Source organism: Polypterus senegalus, chromosome 4 (assembly GCF_016835505.1).
Source record: "Polypterus senegalus isolate Bchr_013 chromosome 4, ASM1683550v1, whole genome shotgun sequence".
In the NCBI taxonomy this organism is placed as follows: Eukaryota; Metazoa; Chordata; class Cladistia; order Polypteriformes; family Polypteridae; genus Polypterus; species Polypterus senegalus.
The window spans coordinates 98,877,189-98,894,000 of record NC_053157.1 but is presented as its reverse complement, the minus strand read 5'-3'; the positions used below and the strand labels follow the sequence as shown (position 1 = coordinate 98,894,000).

Here is a 16,812-nt window from a genome sequence, read left to right as displayed (position 1 = left end):
TGATTTGAGGCAAGATTGCTTTTCTCCTGGACAACTATACGTTGCATTCTGAAGAGTAAGATTGCACAGCTTGGTCATATTACAACCGGAGTGCTGAACTGACAACGTGCTATACAAAGAGAACTATAACAATCATAATAAACGAACAATAAAACAGCGGAGAACCCGTGGATTAAATAAAAAGGCTGCTTCCTTGGCGAAGCAAGGAAAAAGGATGGCCTTATATGTTGTTCATTTATAAAACAGCGGAGAAGCTGTGTAAAGGCTACTTCACAAAAGAAAAGCGGAGCACCTTATATGAGCAGGCAGTCAACTAAAGAGGGGAATCAATAAATAACTATAATCGTAATAAATGAACAAAAAATAGCGGAGAAGCCTCGGATTGAATAAAGGAAATGGGTACCTGAACAGTAAAGTAAGTCTCAAATAGCTACACAATAACTATAACAATCGTATTAAATGAACAATAAAACAGTACAGAACCGCAAAGCAAGGAGAAACGACGGCCTTATATGGCGTTCATTTATAAACCAGCGGAGAAGCTGTGTAAAGGCAGCTTCACAAAAAAAACAAGCACAGCGCCACACTCTGAATGTATTCCTCGAATCACCGTTATACCCTCTGATCTCCCATTTCAATTCAAATGCCTACAATTTCCAGTAAGGCTCTGCTTCGCGATGACAATTAATAAGTCTCAGAGACAGACACTACAAAAGGTTGCCATTGATTTGAGGCAAGATTGTATTTCTCCTGGACAACTATATGTTGCATTCTGAAGAGTAAGCTCGCACAGCTTGGTCATATTACAACCGAAGTACTGAACTGACAACGTGGTATACAAAGAGATCCTTTGGTATATTTTTCCTCAGTTTAAAAAGGTTTTCTTTTCTTCTAAATAAATATTTAAAAGCTGTACTTCGTCGCTGCAAAGCGCGGGGATTTTGCTATATACAGTATATATATGTAGGTATATATATATATATATATATATATATATATATATATATATATATATATATATATACAGTAATCCTCGCTATATCGCTCGGCTTTCAAGGCTTCACTCTATCATGGATTTTAAATGTAAGCACATCTAAATATATATCATGGATTTTTCACTGGTTCGCCGCTTTCTGGACAATGGGTCTTTTAATTTAAGTTACATGCTTCCTCAGTTTGATTGCCCAGTTGATTTCATACAAGGGACACTATTGGCGGATGGCTTAGAAGCTACCCAATCAGAGCATGTATTACATATTAACTAAAACTCCTCAATGATATAAGATATGCTTCCCGCTGTGCTTGTTTGCTTCTCTCTATCTTTCTCACTCTCTCTGCCTGACGGAGGGGGTGTGAGCAGAGGGGCTGTTTGCACAGAGGACACGGACGCTCCTCTACAAAATGCTGCTTTATCGCGGTGCTTCTGTATACTTAAAAGCATGTATTGATTTTTTGATTGTTTGCTTTTCTTAGCAGCCTCTCTGACATTCTCTGCTCCTGACGGCGCTCTTTTGAAGATAAGATATGTTTGCATTCTTTTAATTGTGAGAAAGAACTGCAATCTCTGTCTTGTAATGAAGCACAGTTTAAACGTTTGACTAAAGGGTGTTATTTCATGTCTAGAGGGCTCTAATAATGTTAACAGGGTGGGAGAGTTTATAAGGGCTTAAAATATATAAAAATAACCATACAAACATATGGTTTCTACTCATGATTTTTCACCTATCGGGGGTTCTGGAACGCAACCCCGCGATCAAGGAGGGATTACTGTATATATATATATATATATATATATATATATATATATATATATATACACACATACGTATGTATGTATGTGTATATATATTTAGATATGTATATATGTGTATATATATATATATGTAAATATGTACACTGCTCACAAAAATTAAAGGAACACTTTTTTTATTGGGCCTGACATGAAATCAATTAAACCTGTCTGATAATTTTCTGGTTGGTTAAGCAGCTGAGGTCATTGTTAATCACTTTCAGCTGTATTGGTGTTCATGGACTTAACGACAGGTGCACTAAAGTGGCAACAATTAGAAAACCCTCAAAACAGGACTGGTTTTACATGTGGAGGTCATTTCAAGTTTCTCCCTCTTGATCTTTTTTGGCTGGTTTTCCACTCGTGCTAGTTTTGGCTTGAGTAATCATCTCTACTGGCAGTATGAGGCGATTCCTTAACCCTACAGAAGTTGCACAGGTTGTCCAACTTCTCCAGGATGGCACATCCACACGTGCTGCAGCAAGAAGGTTTAATGTGTCTCCCAGCACAATCTCCAGAACATGGAGGAGATTTCAGGAGACTGGCTGTTATTCTCGGAGAGCTGGACAGGGCCGTAGAAGGTCCTCAACCCATCAGCAGGACCGATACCTGCTCCTTTGTGCAAGGCGGAACAGGCGGAGCACTGCTCGTGCCCTACAGAATGACCTCCAGAGGGCCACTGGTGTGAATGTCTCTACCCAAACAATCAGGAACAGACTTCATGAAGATGGCCTGAGGGCCCGACGTCCTGTAGTGGGCCCTGTGCTCACTGCCCAGCACCGTGGAGCTCGACTGGCATTTGCTCAAGAACACCAGAATTGGCAAGTCCGCCACTGGCGCCCTGTACTTTTACAGACGAGAGCAGGTTCACCCTGAGCAGCTGTGATAGACGTGAAAGAGTCTATGCCTGCAACGTCGTTCAACATGACAGGTTTGGTGGTGGGTCAGTGATGGTCTGGGGAGGCATATCCATGGAGGGACGCACAGACATCTACTGCGTAGGAAATGGTGCTCTGACTGCCATAATGTATCGAGATGAAATCCTTGAACCCATTGTCAGACCCTACGCTGGTGCAATAGGTCCTGGTTTCCTCCTAATGCACGACAATGCCCGGCCTCATGTGGCAAGAGTATGCAGGCAGTACCTGGAGGATGAAGGAATTGAAACAATTGAATGGCCTTCACGATCCCCTGACTTAAACCCAATAGAACATCTGTGGGACATTATGTTTCGGTCCATTAGGCGCCGGCAGGTTGCTCCTCAGACTGTACAACAGCTCAGGGATGCCCTCATACAGATCTGGGAGGAAATGCCACAAGACACCATCCGTCGTCTCATTAGGAGCATGCCCCGACGTTGTCAAGCATGCATACAAGCTCGTGGGGGCCACACAAGATACTGAAAAGCATTTTTAGTAGCAGACATTAAGTTTTTGAAAAAATGGACTAGCCTGCCACATCTTCATTTCACTCTGATTTTAGGGTGTCTACACAATTCAGCCCTCTGTAGGCAGAAAACTTTTATTTCCATTAAAAGACTTGGCATCCTTTTGTTCCTAAGACATTGCCCTGTCGTTATTTGTATAGATATCCAACTTCATATTGAGATCTGATGTATCTAATGTGTTTCTTTAAAGAGTTCCTTTAATTTTTGTGAGCAGTATATATATATATATATGTGTATATATATGTAGATATGTATATATTTGTAGATATGTATATATATATGCATATATATGTGTCTGTGTCTGTATATATACACATGTGGACAAAATTGTTGGTACCCTTCAGTCAATGAAAGAAAAACTCAAAATGGTCACAGAAATAACTTTAATCTGACAAAAGTAATAATAAATAAAAATTCTATGAAATTTAACCAATGAAAGTCAGACATTGATTTTCAACCATGCTTCAACAGAATTATTTAAAAGGGTGAAGGGTGATATGTCATTGTGAGGGGCAATTTATTTAATACTAAAGTGATTCTGATAAATATTTATGCCCCTAATGTGGATGACAGAAATTTCATTCAAAATGTATTCACATCTATTCCTAATGTGAACACTCATAAAATTATAAAGGCAGATAACTTTAATTGTGTTTTAAATCCTGACCTGGATTGGTCTTCTGGTACAGTGGCAATAACACTTAATAATGCAAAAATAATTACAGTTTGCAATGGATCAGAACTTAGCAAGTCCATGGAGGTTTTTAAATCCTAACCTTAACAGTACATTCCTTCTTCTCACAAGTTCATCATTGTTACTCAAGAATTGATTATTTCTTCACAGATAACAGCTTTTTGCCCATTATCAAATCATGTAAGTACAACATTATTGTTATCTTCGACTATGCCCCTTTGATCATGCAGCTTAGCTTACTATGTCATACACAGTCATCTCATAACTAGCATGTTACTCCCCTGTCATTAGCAGATGAGCACTACAGAATTCATATCCAAGTAAACTGATTATTTCTGGAGACAAATGCATCCCCTGAGGTTTCTGCAGGAATACTCAGGGAAACTTTGAAGGCATTTTTAAGAGTACGGATCATTTCATATCTTACTCACAATAATAAATTGGAAACCAAAAAAACATTTGAATTAATTAAGAGATCTAGAATTAATTAATAGATCTAGAACACACCAGGTCTCCAAAAGAGGCATTTTATAGGAAAAGAAAGGTTTTGCAATTACATTTTAACCTCTAGATTACTAAACAAATGGAACAGCTCATCTTTAAATCATGACTTCATTATTATGAACAAGAAGAGAAGGCCAATAAGGTTTCATATCAACAAATCCACAAGCAGAAAGTCCACAATGCAATCCCCATATATATTTAGAAATTATATGCAATCATAACCTCATTTATTTGGAATTCAAAACATCTGGGCACCCAAAGGGAGACTCTGCAAGAACATAAAACAGAAGGGAGCATAGCATTACCTAACTTTAATTGTTTTTTTATTGGGTGGTAAATATACAGGCCATAAATACCTGGACATCGACACAAATCGATGAACATACACCAGCCTGGTCTGTAATAGAATTGTAGTACTTCTTTATATTCTTTGGTCTGTGCCCCAGTAAATACAATTTATCGTCAATACACTTATAATCCAATTGCCCTTCATTGACTCAGAATACAGAACCAATGTAGGAAACACTGTAAGACAGAAAAGCTCATATCTGTTGCACCTATACATGATAACCACTCTTTTCCACCAATATACATAGCGTTTAAAGCTTGGAAAATATCTGGGAATAAAACATTTAGACACTTCTACATAGATGTTTCAAGCTAGAAACTTTACTAAACTGAGCATGCCCAATTTTCTTCACCTTCAACCTATTTATATTCCAAAAGAAATACTGTATTAATCAGTCTTGAAGACTAACATGGCCTTTTTATAACTTCATTTTAATCGTAATTTAACTTAATCCTGATACTCTGTATGTTCAATTCATCATAACAACTATTCATGGTGGCTCTAAAATCGGTACTGACCCCTACTCTCTTTTCTGTTTCTTTTTCCGTTTTTTGTGGTGGTGGCCTGCCACCTCCACCTACTCAAAGCTTCATGATGCTCCAACAATGATGGACGGATTAAAAGGAAGAAGTCTACGTGACCATCATCATCATCAAGCCCTTCCGTGAGAACCCTAAATCCAAAGAGGACTGTTTCATTTGTGTTAGGTAGAATGCCCAGAGGGGACTGGGCGGTATCATGGTCTGGAATCCCTCCAGATTTTATTTTTCTCCAGCCGCCTGGAGTTTTTGTTTTTCTGTCCCCTGGCCATTGAACCTTACTCTTATTCGATGTTAATGTTGATTTATTTTTTATAATTATGTCTTTCATTTTTCTATTCTTTAATATGTAAAGCACTTTGAGCTACTGTTTGTATGAAAATGTGCTATATAAATAAATGTTGTTGTTGTTGTTGTTGTCATATATCATCTTCAAAGTTTTTTAAAAGCATTTTAAAGTCCCTTCCTTTCAAAAATCCCAGGGCACAATGGGGAAAGGCACTTTCACTTAACATATCAGAAAAGGAGTGGAAGACAGACATGCACATAATACAATCTAGCTCCATATGCTCAAAACACTCAATTATTCAACTTAAAATCTTGTATTGAGCACATTAAGCACATTGAGCTCAATTAAAGCTATCTAAAATGTTTCCAGGGCAAGATTCAACCTTTGAATATTGTAATATAGCTCCAGCTATCCATTGATATTACAGCACACTTAACATAGTAAATATTGCAGAGAAAACAGTAATAAGAATGAAGCAAAACTTGATCACTTCTGCTAAACAACTATCCACACAAAAACAACAATATGGAAGGTCACAACTCTTTTACACAACTTTCAGGATCTCTCCTCCTTCACTTAGGATTGTTATATATGAATGGAATTGACCTGGGAAAATACAAGAACACTCTCAGGTAGGTTAACAAGAAAGTCTAAATAAAATCAAATGGTTATTAACTCAGGAATTTGCCTCATTCTGTGTATGAAAGACGTATTTTGAGTGTTTGTTGTAGTGTTCTGAAGTTTACTACCATATTTTTAAAACGGTTCTATATCAGCATTATGCAAAAATGTAGCAATCTTAAAACTTGAAAATGTCACTAAATTTGTTTTATGTGGATTTTGAAAAAGGTACAGAGAGCACAAACCAGGCATTGTGTATGGAGTTAAATGCTTACAAAATGCATGATGCTCACACACAGACTTTTGGCAATAATCTACCCGTACAGTGGTGCTGCATCTGTGTCACTAGCAGGAGGCAAAACATTGAATCTTCCAAGTATTTATCCCTTGCTAATCCTGCTAAATTTCAGGTGCTCAGAACTTGACAGTTGTGAAACTGTATTAGTTAGTCAGTCATTTTCCAACCCAATATATGTACATTAAAAAAAGCTTCAGATTAATGAATTTCAATGGGTTAACAAATGCAGCATTTTCAGATAGCACAAATTCACAAAGAAAGCTTTCCAGACCTTGTTTAATGAACAGATACAAGCAGAAACAAGTCCAGGCCGAATGATTGTAATTCTGTAAAGTGTATTGCAACATTTCATACTAAATGGGGTTAATGCACAAAACAGTATATGTATTGTGCACACTGTTACAATTTGCATTTCACTAATTATTTTTATTAGCTACTGAGGATATATTGACGTGTGTTTTGTTCTAAATTTTAGGTTTAAAGTGTTTCAGGAAATATGTTGCACTTATATTTTGTTAATTTCTTTGAAATACTTTTATTTTGAAATATTTCAGTAACTAAATATACTACTCAAAAAATTAAAGGAACACTTTTTTTATCAGAGTATATAGCATCAAGTCAATGAAACTTTTGGGATATTGATCTGGTCACTGAAGTAACAGAGGGGGTTGTTAATCAGTTTCAGCTACTTTGGTGTGAATGAAATTAACAACAGGTGCACTAGAGAAGCAACAATGAAACGACCCCCAAAACAGTAATGGTTTAACAGGTGGATGCCACTGACATTTTTCCCTCATCTTTTCTGGATGTTTTTTTAATAGTTTTGCATTTGGCTACGGTAAGCGTCTCTACAGCGGCTGCACAGGTAGTTCATCTTTTCTAGGATGACACATCAATACGTGCCATTGCCAGAAGGTTTGCTGTGCCTCCCAGCACAGTCTCAAGGGCATGGAGGAGATTCCAGGAGACAGGCAGTTGCTCTAGGAGAGCTGGACAGGGCCATAGAAGGTCCTTAACTCATCAGCAGGACCGGCATCTGCTCCTTTGTGCAAGGAGGAACAGGATGAACACTGCCAGAGCCCTACAAAATGACCTCCAGCAAGCCACTAGTGTGAATGTCTCTGACCAAACAATCAGAAACAGATTTCATGAGGGTGGCCTGAGGGCCCAACATACAGTGGGATGCAAAAGTTTGGGCAACCTTGTTAATAGTCATTATTTTCCTGTATAAATCGTTGGTTGTTACGATAAAAATGTCAGTTAAATATATCATATAGGAGACACACACAGTGATATTTGAGAAGTGAAATGAAGTTTATTGGATTTACAGAAAGTGTGCAATAATTGTTCAAACAAAATCAGGCAGGTGCATAAATTTGGGCACCGTTGTCATTTTATTGATTCCAAAACTTTTAGAACTAATTATTGGAACTCAAATGGGCTTGGTAAGCTCAGTGACCCCTGACCTACATACACAGGTGAATCCTATAATGAGAAACAGTATTTAAGGGGGTCAATTGTAAGTTTACCTCCTCCTTTAATTTTCTCTTAAGAGTAGCAACATGGGGGTCACAAAACAACTCTCAAATGACCTGAAGGCAAAGATTGTTCACCATCATGGTTTAGGGGAAGGATACAGAAAGCTGTCCCAGAGATTTAAGCTGTCTGTTTCCACAGTTAGGAACATACTGAGGAAATGGAAGACCACAGGCTCAGTTCAAGTTAAGGCTTGAAGTGGCAGACTAAGAAAGATTTCGGATAGACAGAAGCAACGAATGGTGAGAACAGTCAGAGTCAACCCACAGACCAGCACCAAAGGCCTATAACATCATCTTGCAGCAGATGGAGTCACTGTGCATAGTTCAACCATTCGGCGCACTTTACACAAGATGCTGTATGCGAGATTGATGCAGAGGTAGCCTTTTGTCCGCCCACAGCACAAACAGAGCTGCTTGAGGTATGCTCAAGCACATTTGGACAAGCCAGCTTCATTTTGGAATAAGGTGCTGTGGACTGATGAAACTAAAATTGAGTTATTTGGGCATAACAAGGGGCGTTATGCATGGAGGAAAAGAACACAGCATTCCAAGAAAAACACCTGCTACCTACAGTAAAAATGGTGGTGGTTCCATCATGCTGTGGGGCTGTGTGGCCAGTGCAGGGACTGGGAATCTTGTCAAAGTTGAGGGACGCATTGGATTCCACTCAGTATCAGCAGATTCTGGAGACCAATGTCCAGGAATCAGTGACAAAGCTGAAGCTGCGCCGGGGCTGGATCTTCCAACAAGACAACGACCCGAAACACTGCTCAAAATCCACTAAGGCATTCATGCAGAGGAACAAGTACAATGTTCTGGAATGGCCATCTCAGTCCCCAGACCTGAATATAATTGAAAATCTGTGGTGTGAGTTAAAGAGAGCTGTCCATGCTCGGAAGCCATCAAACCTGAATGAACTAGAGATGTTTTGTAAAAAGGAATGGTCCAAAATACCTTAAACCACAATCCAGACTCTCATTGGAACCTACAGGAAGCATTTAGAGCCTGTAATTTCTGCAAACGGCGGATCTACTAAATATTGATTTCATTTCTTTTTTGTGGTGCCCAAATTTATGCACCTGCCTGATTTTGTTTGAACAATTTTGGCACACTTTCTGTAAATCCAATAAACTTCATTTCACTTCTCAAATATCACTGTGTGTGTCTCCTATATGATATATTTAACTGACATTTTTTATCGTAACAACCAATGATTTATACAGGAAAATAATGACTATTAACAAGGTTGCCAAAACTTTTGCATCCCACTGTACTCCAGTGTGCCCTATGCTCACTGCCGGCACCATGGAGCTCGACTGGCATTTGCCATTGAATACCAGAATTGGCAGGTCCAACACTGGCGCCCTGTGCTTTTCACAGATGAGACCTGGTTCACCCTGAGCACATGTGCCAGACCTGAAAGGGTCTGGAGAAGCCATGGATAACGTTATGCTGCCTTTAACATCATTCAGAATGACTGCTTTGGGGGCCAGTAATGGTCTGGGGAGGCATAGCCATGGAGGGACACACAGACCTCTACAGGCTAGACAATGGCACCTTGACTGCCATTAGGTATCAAAATGAAGTCCTTCGACCCACTGTCAGACACTATGCTGGTGCAGTGAGTCCTGGGTTCCTCCTGGTGCACAACAATGCCCAACCTCATGTGTCGAGAGGATGCAGGCAGTTCCTGGAGGATGAAGGAATTGATACCATTGACTGGCCCCCACGCTCACCTGAAATAAATCCAATAGAACACCTCTGGGACAATATGTTTTGGTCCATTTGACAATGCCAGGCTGCACCTCTGTCCAGGGGCTCAGTGATGCCCTGGTCCAGATCTGGGAGGAGATCCCCCAGGACACCATTCGTTGTCTCATTAGCAGCATGCCCCAATGTTGTCAGGCATGCACACAAGCATTTGGGGGCCATACAAACTACTGAGTAAGAGTTTGAGCTGCTGCAATGAAATTTCAGCAAAATGGACTGTGTTGCCAAATAGCCCCTTTAATTTTTTGAGCAGGTTATATTTTAATGACCAAGCTGTCAGGCAATTAAAGAGTTTCAATGAGAATGGATTGAAATACCAGCACAGTAGGAGCAGAACATCGCATGCATGTACAAAAGGAAACAATGCAGCATACAGAAGTAGCACATGCAAGTTCAACAGAAGGTAAAAAGAGAGGAAATGACTGACATGCTTCAGAGCCTTGACATTAAAGTGGGAGACAAAATAGAAAAGGCGTCTTCACTGCCTTAATGGGGTGGGGGGAGCTTAGGTGACAACAGCAGAGTTGGTGGGTAAGAAGAGCTCAGGGCTGCATAAGGCGTCTCACCAAGACTTAACAGTGATTTCAATTGCTACAATATTTAAAACCAATTAAGTGCACCTCTCTTCTGTTACTACAGTCTGTATTCAGTTTTGGAGTAAAAAAACATTAAATTTGACCATAGTCAAAATTATACTGTCCATTCAACACTAGTTTGTTGTAACAGGTAATAGATAAGACAGGTAAAAACTTCCATTTCACGTACCTTGGTGCTGGCTTTCAGCAACTGCTGCTTTGCTAACATAGGCAATGTAAAATTCAGCTGATTTGTGAAGGTACTTGAGCAATAAATTCGAAGGCAAACACATCTCCAGATTGTTGATAATAAGTGGCAAAACATCACAAACTTAAAAAAAAAACAAAAAAAAAATTTTAAACCAAAAGTAATAGCTGCAGTAGAAAAGAAACACATCTTCTTAAAACAAGTTTAAGACAAATTACAAATTGAAAAAACTGAACATAATGCATGACTTTTATTTCCAGGCAACACTTGGTAAGAAAATGCCCTGGTGTTCCTAACATAGATGTAACAAAAGTAAAATAAAACAGTAAATAAAAAATAAATACATTACAACAGTATGACAACATGAAATTGTACAGTAAACATAGTATATGTTGGATGGAGGTAGCTTGCTTTGAGAGACCAGTAATGTTTCTAGGACAGTAATAAATTAAATAGTTGGTTACCCTGGTAGGTGTGGTGCCTGTTTGATTCCTTATCCAAGAGGTATAGGTAATGTACAGAATTTTGTGCCAGGCTTACAATCCCTTCTGCTGTCCCAGAAACACACAGTGGGAAGATGAGACACAAAATCAGACCATTATGGAGGAAGTAAAGGTGTTATTACGCAGAGCCTCAACATGGATAAAAAGAGTGCAAGTGTGCTATGATACCAAAAACTGAAACACACACTTCAAATAAAAAAAAAGTATACCTAGTACATCATTCACATACAATTATATACACACATAAATATGTATATACAGTACATGGGCACACACACACACATACATATATAATATACATATATACAATATGCGGACAACAATACAAATTTCCATAAACAATTGGTCAAGGCCCAGGTTAATAACGGCCGCCACCAGTACTGTTAGCCAACAGGATGCTGGTGGAAATTGGGCTGGTGAAGTACAGGAGAGTATACAGATGAAGAGGATGGCGAAGAAGAAGTGGGATAGTCAGAGAGATGCATAATGTAGACAAGAGTACAAGGAGATAAGGTGAAAGGTGAAAAGAGAGGTGGCAAAGGCTAAAGAAAAGGCATATAATGAGTTGTATGTGAGGTTGGACACTAAGGAGGGAGAAAAGGACCTGTACCGATTGGCCAGACAGAGAGACCAAGCGGGAAAAATGTGCAACAGATGGAAAGAATACTTTGAGAGGCAGATGAATGAAGAGAATGAGAGAAAGTTGGATGATGTGAAGATAGTGAATCATGAAGTGCAACAGATTAGCAAGAAGGAACTAAGCACAGCTATGAAAAGGATGAAGAATGGAAAGACCGTTGGTCCAGATGACATACCTGTGGAAGCATGGAGGTGTTTAGGAAAGACGGCAGTTAAGTTTTTAACCAGATTGTTTAATATAATCTTTGAAAGTAAGAGGATGCCTGATGAATGGAGAAGAAGGGTACTGGTAATGAATTTTAAGAAAAAGGGGGAAATGTATAGCTGTAGTATCTACAGGGGGATAAAATTGATGAACCGCAGGATGAAGTTATGGGAAAGAGTACTGGAAGCTAGGTTAAGAAGGGAGGTGATGATTAATGAGCAGCAGTATGGTTTCATGCCAAGAAACAGCACCACAGATGCAATGTTTGCTCTTTTGGTGTTGATGGAGAAGTATAGAGAAGGCCAGAAGGAGTTGTATTGTGACTTTGTGGACCCAGAGAAAGCCTATGACAGGGTGCCTTGAGAGGATCTGTGGTATTGTATGAGGAAGTCGAGAGTGGTAGAGAAGTATGCAAGAGTTGTACGGGATATGTATGAGGGAAGTGTGATAGTGGTGAGGACTGCAGTAGGAGTGACAGATGCATTCAGCGTGGTAGTGGGATTATATCAGGGACTGGCTCTGAGCCCTTTCTTATTTGCAATGCTGATGAACAGGATGGCAGAGGACATTAGACAGGAGTCCCTGTGGACTACGATGTTTGTTGATGACATTGTGATCTGTATCGAGAGTAGGAAGCAGGTTGAGGAGACCCTGGGGAGGTGCAGATATGCTCTAGAGTATAGAGGAATGAAGGTCAGTAGGAACAAGACAGAATACATGTGTGTAAATGAGAGGGAGGTCAGTGGAATGGTGAGAATACAGGGAGTAGAGTTGGTGAAGATAGAGGCGTTTAAATACTTGGGATCAACAGTACAAGTAACAGGGATTGTGAAAGAGAAGTGAAAAAGAGAGAGCAGGCAGGGTGGAATGGGTTGAGAAGAGTGTCAGGAATAATTGGTGACAGACAGTTATCAGCAAGAGTAAAAGTGGAGGTTTACAGGACGGCAGTGAGACCAGCTATGTTATATGGGTTGGAGATGGTGGCACTGACCAGAAAGCAGGAGAAAGAGGTGGAGGTAGCAGAGTTAAAGATGCTAAGATTTGCACTGGGTGTGACGAGGATGGATAGGATTAGAAATGAGTACATTAAAGGCTCAGCTTAGGTTGGAAGACAATGTCAGAGAGGCAAGATTGCATTTGTTTGGACAAGTGCAGAGGAGAGATCCTGGGTATATCGGGAGAAGGATGTTAAGGATACAGCTGCCAGGCATGAAGAAAAGAGGAAGGCCTAAGAGAAGTTTTACGGATATAGTGAGGGAGGACATGCAGGTGTTGGGTGTAACAGAGCAAGATGCCGAAGACAGGCAGATGTGGAAAGAGATGAACTGCTGTGGAAACCCCTAACAGAAGCAGCCTCTTTTCACACTCCTTTACTTTACTCAGTGGCATATCAATGGCATGCAGGTATACATGGGACAACTGCTTTTCATTTAAGCACTTTTTCAATGAGGTGTAAGGGTACCAACAAATTTGTCCACACTTAATTTATAATAAATTTGTTTCCGTGTACATTTTAAAAAAATCACTTAACAATATTTTAATTTCTTAAAATATATATTATTATGCAATGAGAAAGTGTTTTTCACTTCCATTAAAGCATTATCGTTGCAAAACCTTATTATAACAATAAGGAAAAGTAGAATAACATTTATGTAATGTACAACTGTTATATTCCTTTAAAAAATTATCAAATCTAGAGATGCAACATTTAATCATTTTTATTAGTTAAACAAACACATAACACAGAAATAAATACGAAAGGAAATAGGTTTATACTTACCAAATAATTTCCTAAAGCAATTAACAGGTGTCTCCTGATCTTCAATGTTTTCAGCTTCAAGCAGCGTCTCTCCAAGACTAACCTACAAAAACAGGAACAAATTATCTGGAGTGAGCTTCCCAAAGGCATCTTAATGCTCAGTACATTGTTTACTCCACTGTATAAAAGTGTTAATTAATAATACATTACAAGAAAATTCACAGAACACCCTGTCAGGGTAGAGCTGCACTAAATCTCATTCTCAAATCCTTAAGAGGCAAATACCTGCAAAGTTTGTAGCATGTGCTTACCAGGCACAACACTTACTTCCAAAACCCATTGCAGAGAATCAAATGCAAACAAGGGTAGGCAAGACACATGAAACATGAAAATTAAGTTAAGATTATAACTGCTATTAACTGTGTTGATGTGTTTATTTTGAATTATATCAATCTTGTTTTAGGTGCTAGCAGGTATTCTCTTCATGTACTCATGCTAAATTTAGCCCTGAATCTTCAAACCATAGCTCAAGAGAGGTATACAATCACATCGAAGTGGATGCTTTGTGTTTTGGAGCATTCACCAGCAATCTTGAAGATGTGCTTTTGATGCCTAAACATATCATTGATCAACTAAGATTTTCACCTGAAAGCTTCTGTACTATTATAGTTGTGTGTTCCATGCCACACAATGATGATATGGAAAATGATGAAGCGACAGTAAAAGAAGAAAACATTACTAGAGATAGGTAAAGATTTTAATATGTAGATTTGCATACAAGAATGAACATTATCACAACTGATTTCACTTGATTTATGTACTAAGTATGTTAGCAATATTTGTGTTGTGACTGCTCAATGATATACTAGTTATGTTCTAATTGCTGGATCAAATACACTAAATACTAATTTTTGAGCCATCATGTTTCTAGGCAATCTAAACTTCATAGTCTTATCAATAACTGTTATTAATGGCATTATAATTTTTACTGTAAACATTTATGTGTAATTTTTCGCATGTAAGAGTGAAAAATACATTTGACAGACTATCAATCATGCAGTTTTCAACTGGAGATGCTTTTCTCATATCCTGATGCAGGGGAAGAGCTAATAAAGAACAACAATAAACTGTTTTGTTAAAAACAAAGTGAAACAGACAAAAAAGTGGCAAGTACTTTAATCATGTCTTTTTTGAATTTGTTGATTATTTACATTGTTTTCAGGAATCCCATCCACACTCAAAACTTAGCACTATAAAAGATAAAAAGATGAAAAATCGCCATGCTGTAAATGAGAAAATATTTACTTCATGTTGCCTTTTAAACCACTATTTGGCACAGTTAACTTTCTGTGATTATTTCTTTCTTAGATGGCAAAGGGTATAGAACAACAATACTATTAAGGAGCAAGTTATTGCATTTGAAGGCTTATGCTGAAAGATTTTATCCCTTAACTGTAAACAACAGCATGACCATAAATATATATGTAGTTGTGCCAAAGTGCAACTTTTTCTAGTTTCTAGTTCAATCACCAATAAACCTTTACTGAAATGTATAAAATGGGACATGCATATTGAGCCTAATAATAGTCTTACAAAGTATTTAAGTCTATCAATAAAACTAAATTGAAATTGTTAGTATAAAGTATGAGTGTACCACAAAAAACAACAACATCATTTAATTATACAGCATGTTTTCATACAAATAATGTAGTTCAAATTGCTTTACAAAATGAAATAAAAGTAAGCTAATATAAAACAAACAAACAAGATTAGGCCATAATATTATACAGCATATAACAAAGAAGAAGTTAAGGTTGAATGGCCAGGAGGACAAAAACAACAACAAAAAAAAAAAAACGGCTGGAGAAAAAATACAAACTCTGCAGGGGTTTCAAGGCCAAAAGACCATGCAGTCCCAACTGGGCAGACATGAAAAATATAAAATTAAACACATAGGATTTATATATCTGGCCACTGAATGTATTGTTACTCTGTTATGCTTTGTTTTCGATCTTTTTTTTTTTTTTTTTAAAAGATTTTGTAAGACACAGACTTCTTTCCAGATAATAATTTCAAATCACTCCACACTTTTGAGTTCTTTGGTCTTTGACCCTTCACCCTATTCACATCTTTCATCTCTGCCGTAACTCAGTATATAAATAACATTACTTTGATTAATTAAGTGTTACATGATACATAAAATGCATCTAATCAATAGCAAACTTATTATAAATGACATCAATTACTTGTGGCATCCCTAGTTTAAACCTTCAAGCACAGCAAAGCAAATTGCCAGGCACCAAAAGTTCATAAGCAGACAGAAAAGCGGGGAAAAAAAAATCAGCTCCTTGCAGCTCAAGAGTCAGTATAGCTACAGCTCCAGGAGGATATTAACTGAGAAGAAAATGGCTGTCCAAATACACTCTGAAGAAATGTGTTGTCAAAAGCAGAAGGCTGTCTTTTGCACTTAAGAGTGATACAAGTGAAGCAATCAAAAATAAAATGCCTCAGCTTTGAAGAAATGTGCAAAAACATATGATAAACACCATAATTTTGCATAGTAAGTCTGGTGTAAGAAAATGCTGAAATTTGGCAAGAAAATGTGTTTTTCTTTTCCCCCAATCTGCCAGTTGCAAACTTCAAGTATACACATGTTGCCTTGTGCCATACATTTCTGTTGAACTTTTGTATTTACCCAGTCTTTTATCAGCAGAAACATTTAAATCCAACTACAGGAGTTTCAGGACCCAACCATGAATAGAACTGATGCTATTACATGCTCAGATTGAGTTTCCCAAGAAGATGGCAAATAAATAAATAAATATATTTAAACTTAAGAACTTAATGCAAGAAATTTCTACTTACCCCATGCTGGACCACAGAATCAGGAAAACGTCTAAGCAATAGCAGTAGCATTTCAGCTTTCTCCAAAGTATTAAAACACTGTTCTGTGGCTTTAAGCAACATTTCGCACTGCACTCTTCCCGGAAGAGTTTCAAATAAATCTGCAGAAGAATTATACTAGATTAAAGCAGCAGGATGCACAGAGCTAACGTATTACTGTTACACTGCATCTCTGGTGGTT

At 38.2% G+C, this 16,812-nt stretch overlaps 1 protein-coding gene across 6 annotated transcripts in view; it reads right to left on the bottom strand.

Moving 5' to 3' along the window:
- ints10 (integrator complex subunit 10) overlaps positions 1 to 16,812 on the bottom strand; it is a 266,775-nt gene that overhangs the window by 206,892 nt on the left and 43,071 nt on the right. For 3 of the 6 annotated variants that reach the window (XM_039751082.1, XM_039751084.1, XM_039751087.1), the window contains 4 exons: positions 16,593 to 16,732; positions 13,749 to 13,830; positions 11,086 to 11,172; positions 10,604 to 10,744 (listed from right to left, as the gene is read on the bottom strand). In XM_039751082.1, the coding sequence (XP_039607016.1) occupies positions 10,604 to 10,744; positions 11,086 to 11,172; positions 13,749 to 13,830; positions 16,593 to 16,732 (450 nt within the window). The remainder of the gene's footprint in view (positions 1 to 10,603; positions 10,745 to 11,085; positions 11,173 to 13,748; positions 13,831 to 16,592; positions 16,733 to 16,812) is intronic. The other 3 variants (XM_039751086.1, XM_039751088.1, XM_039751083.1) reach the window with 2 other exon arrangements.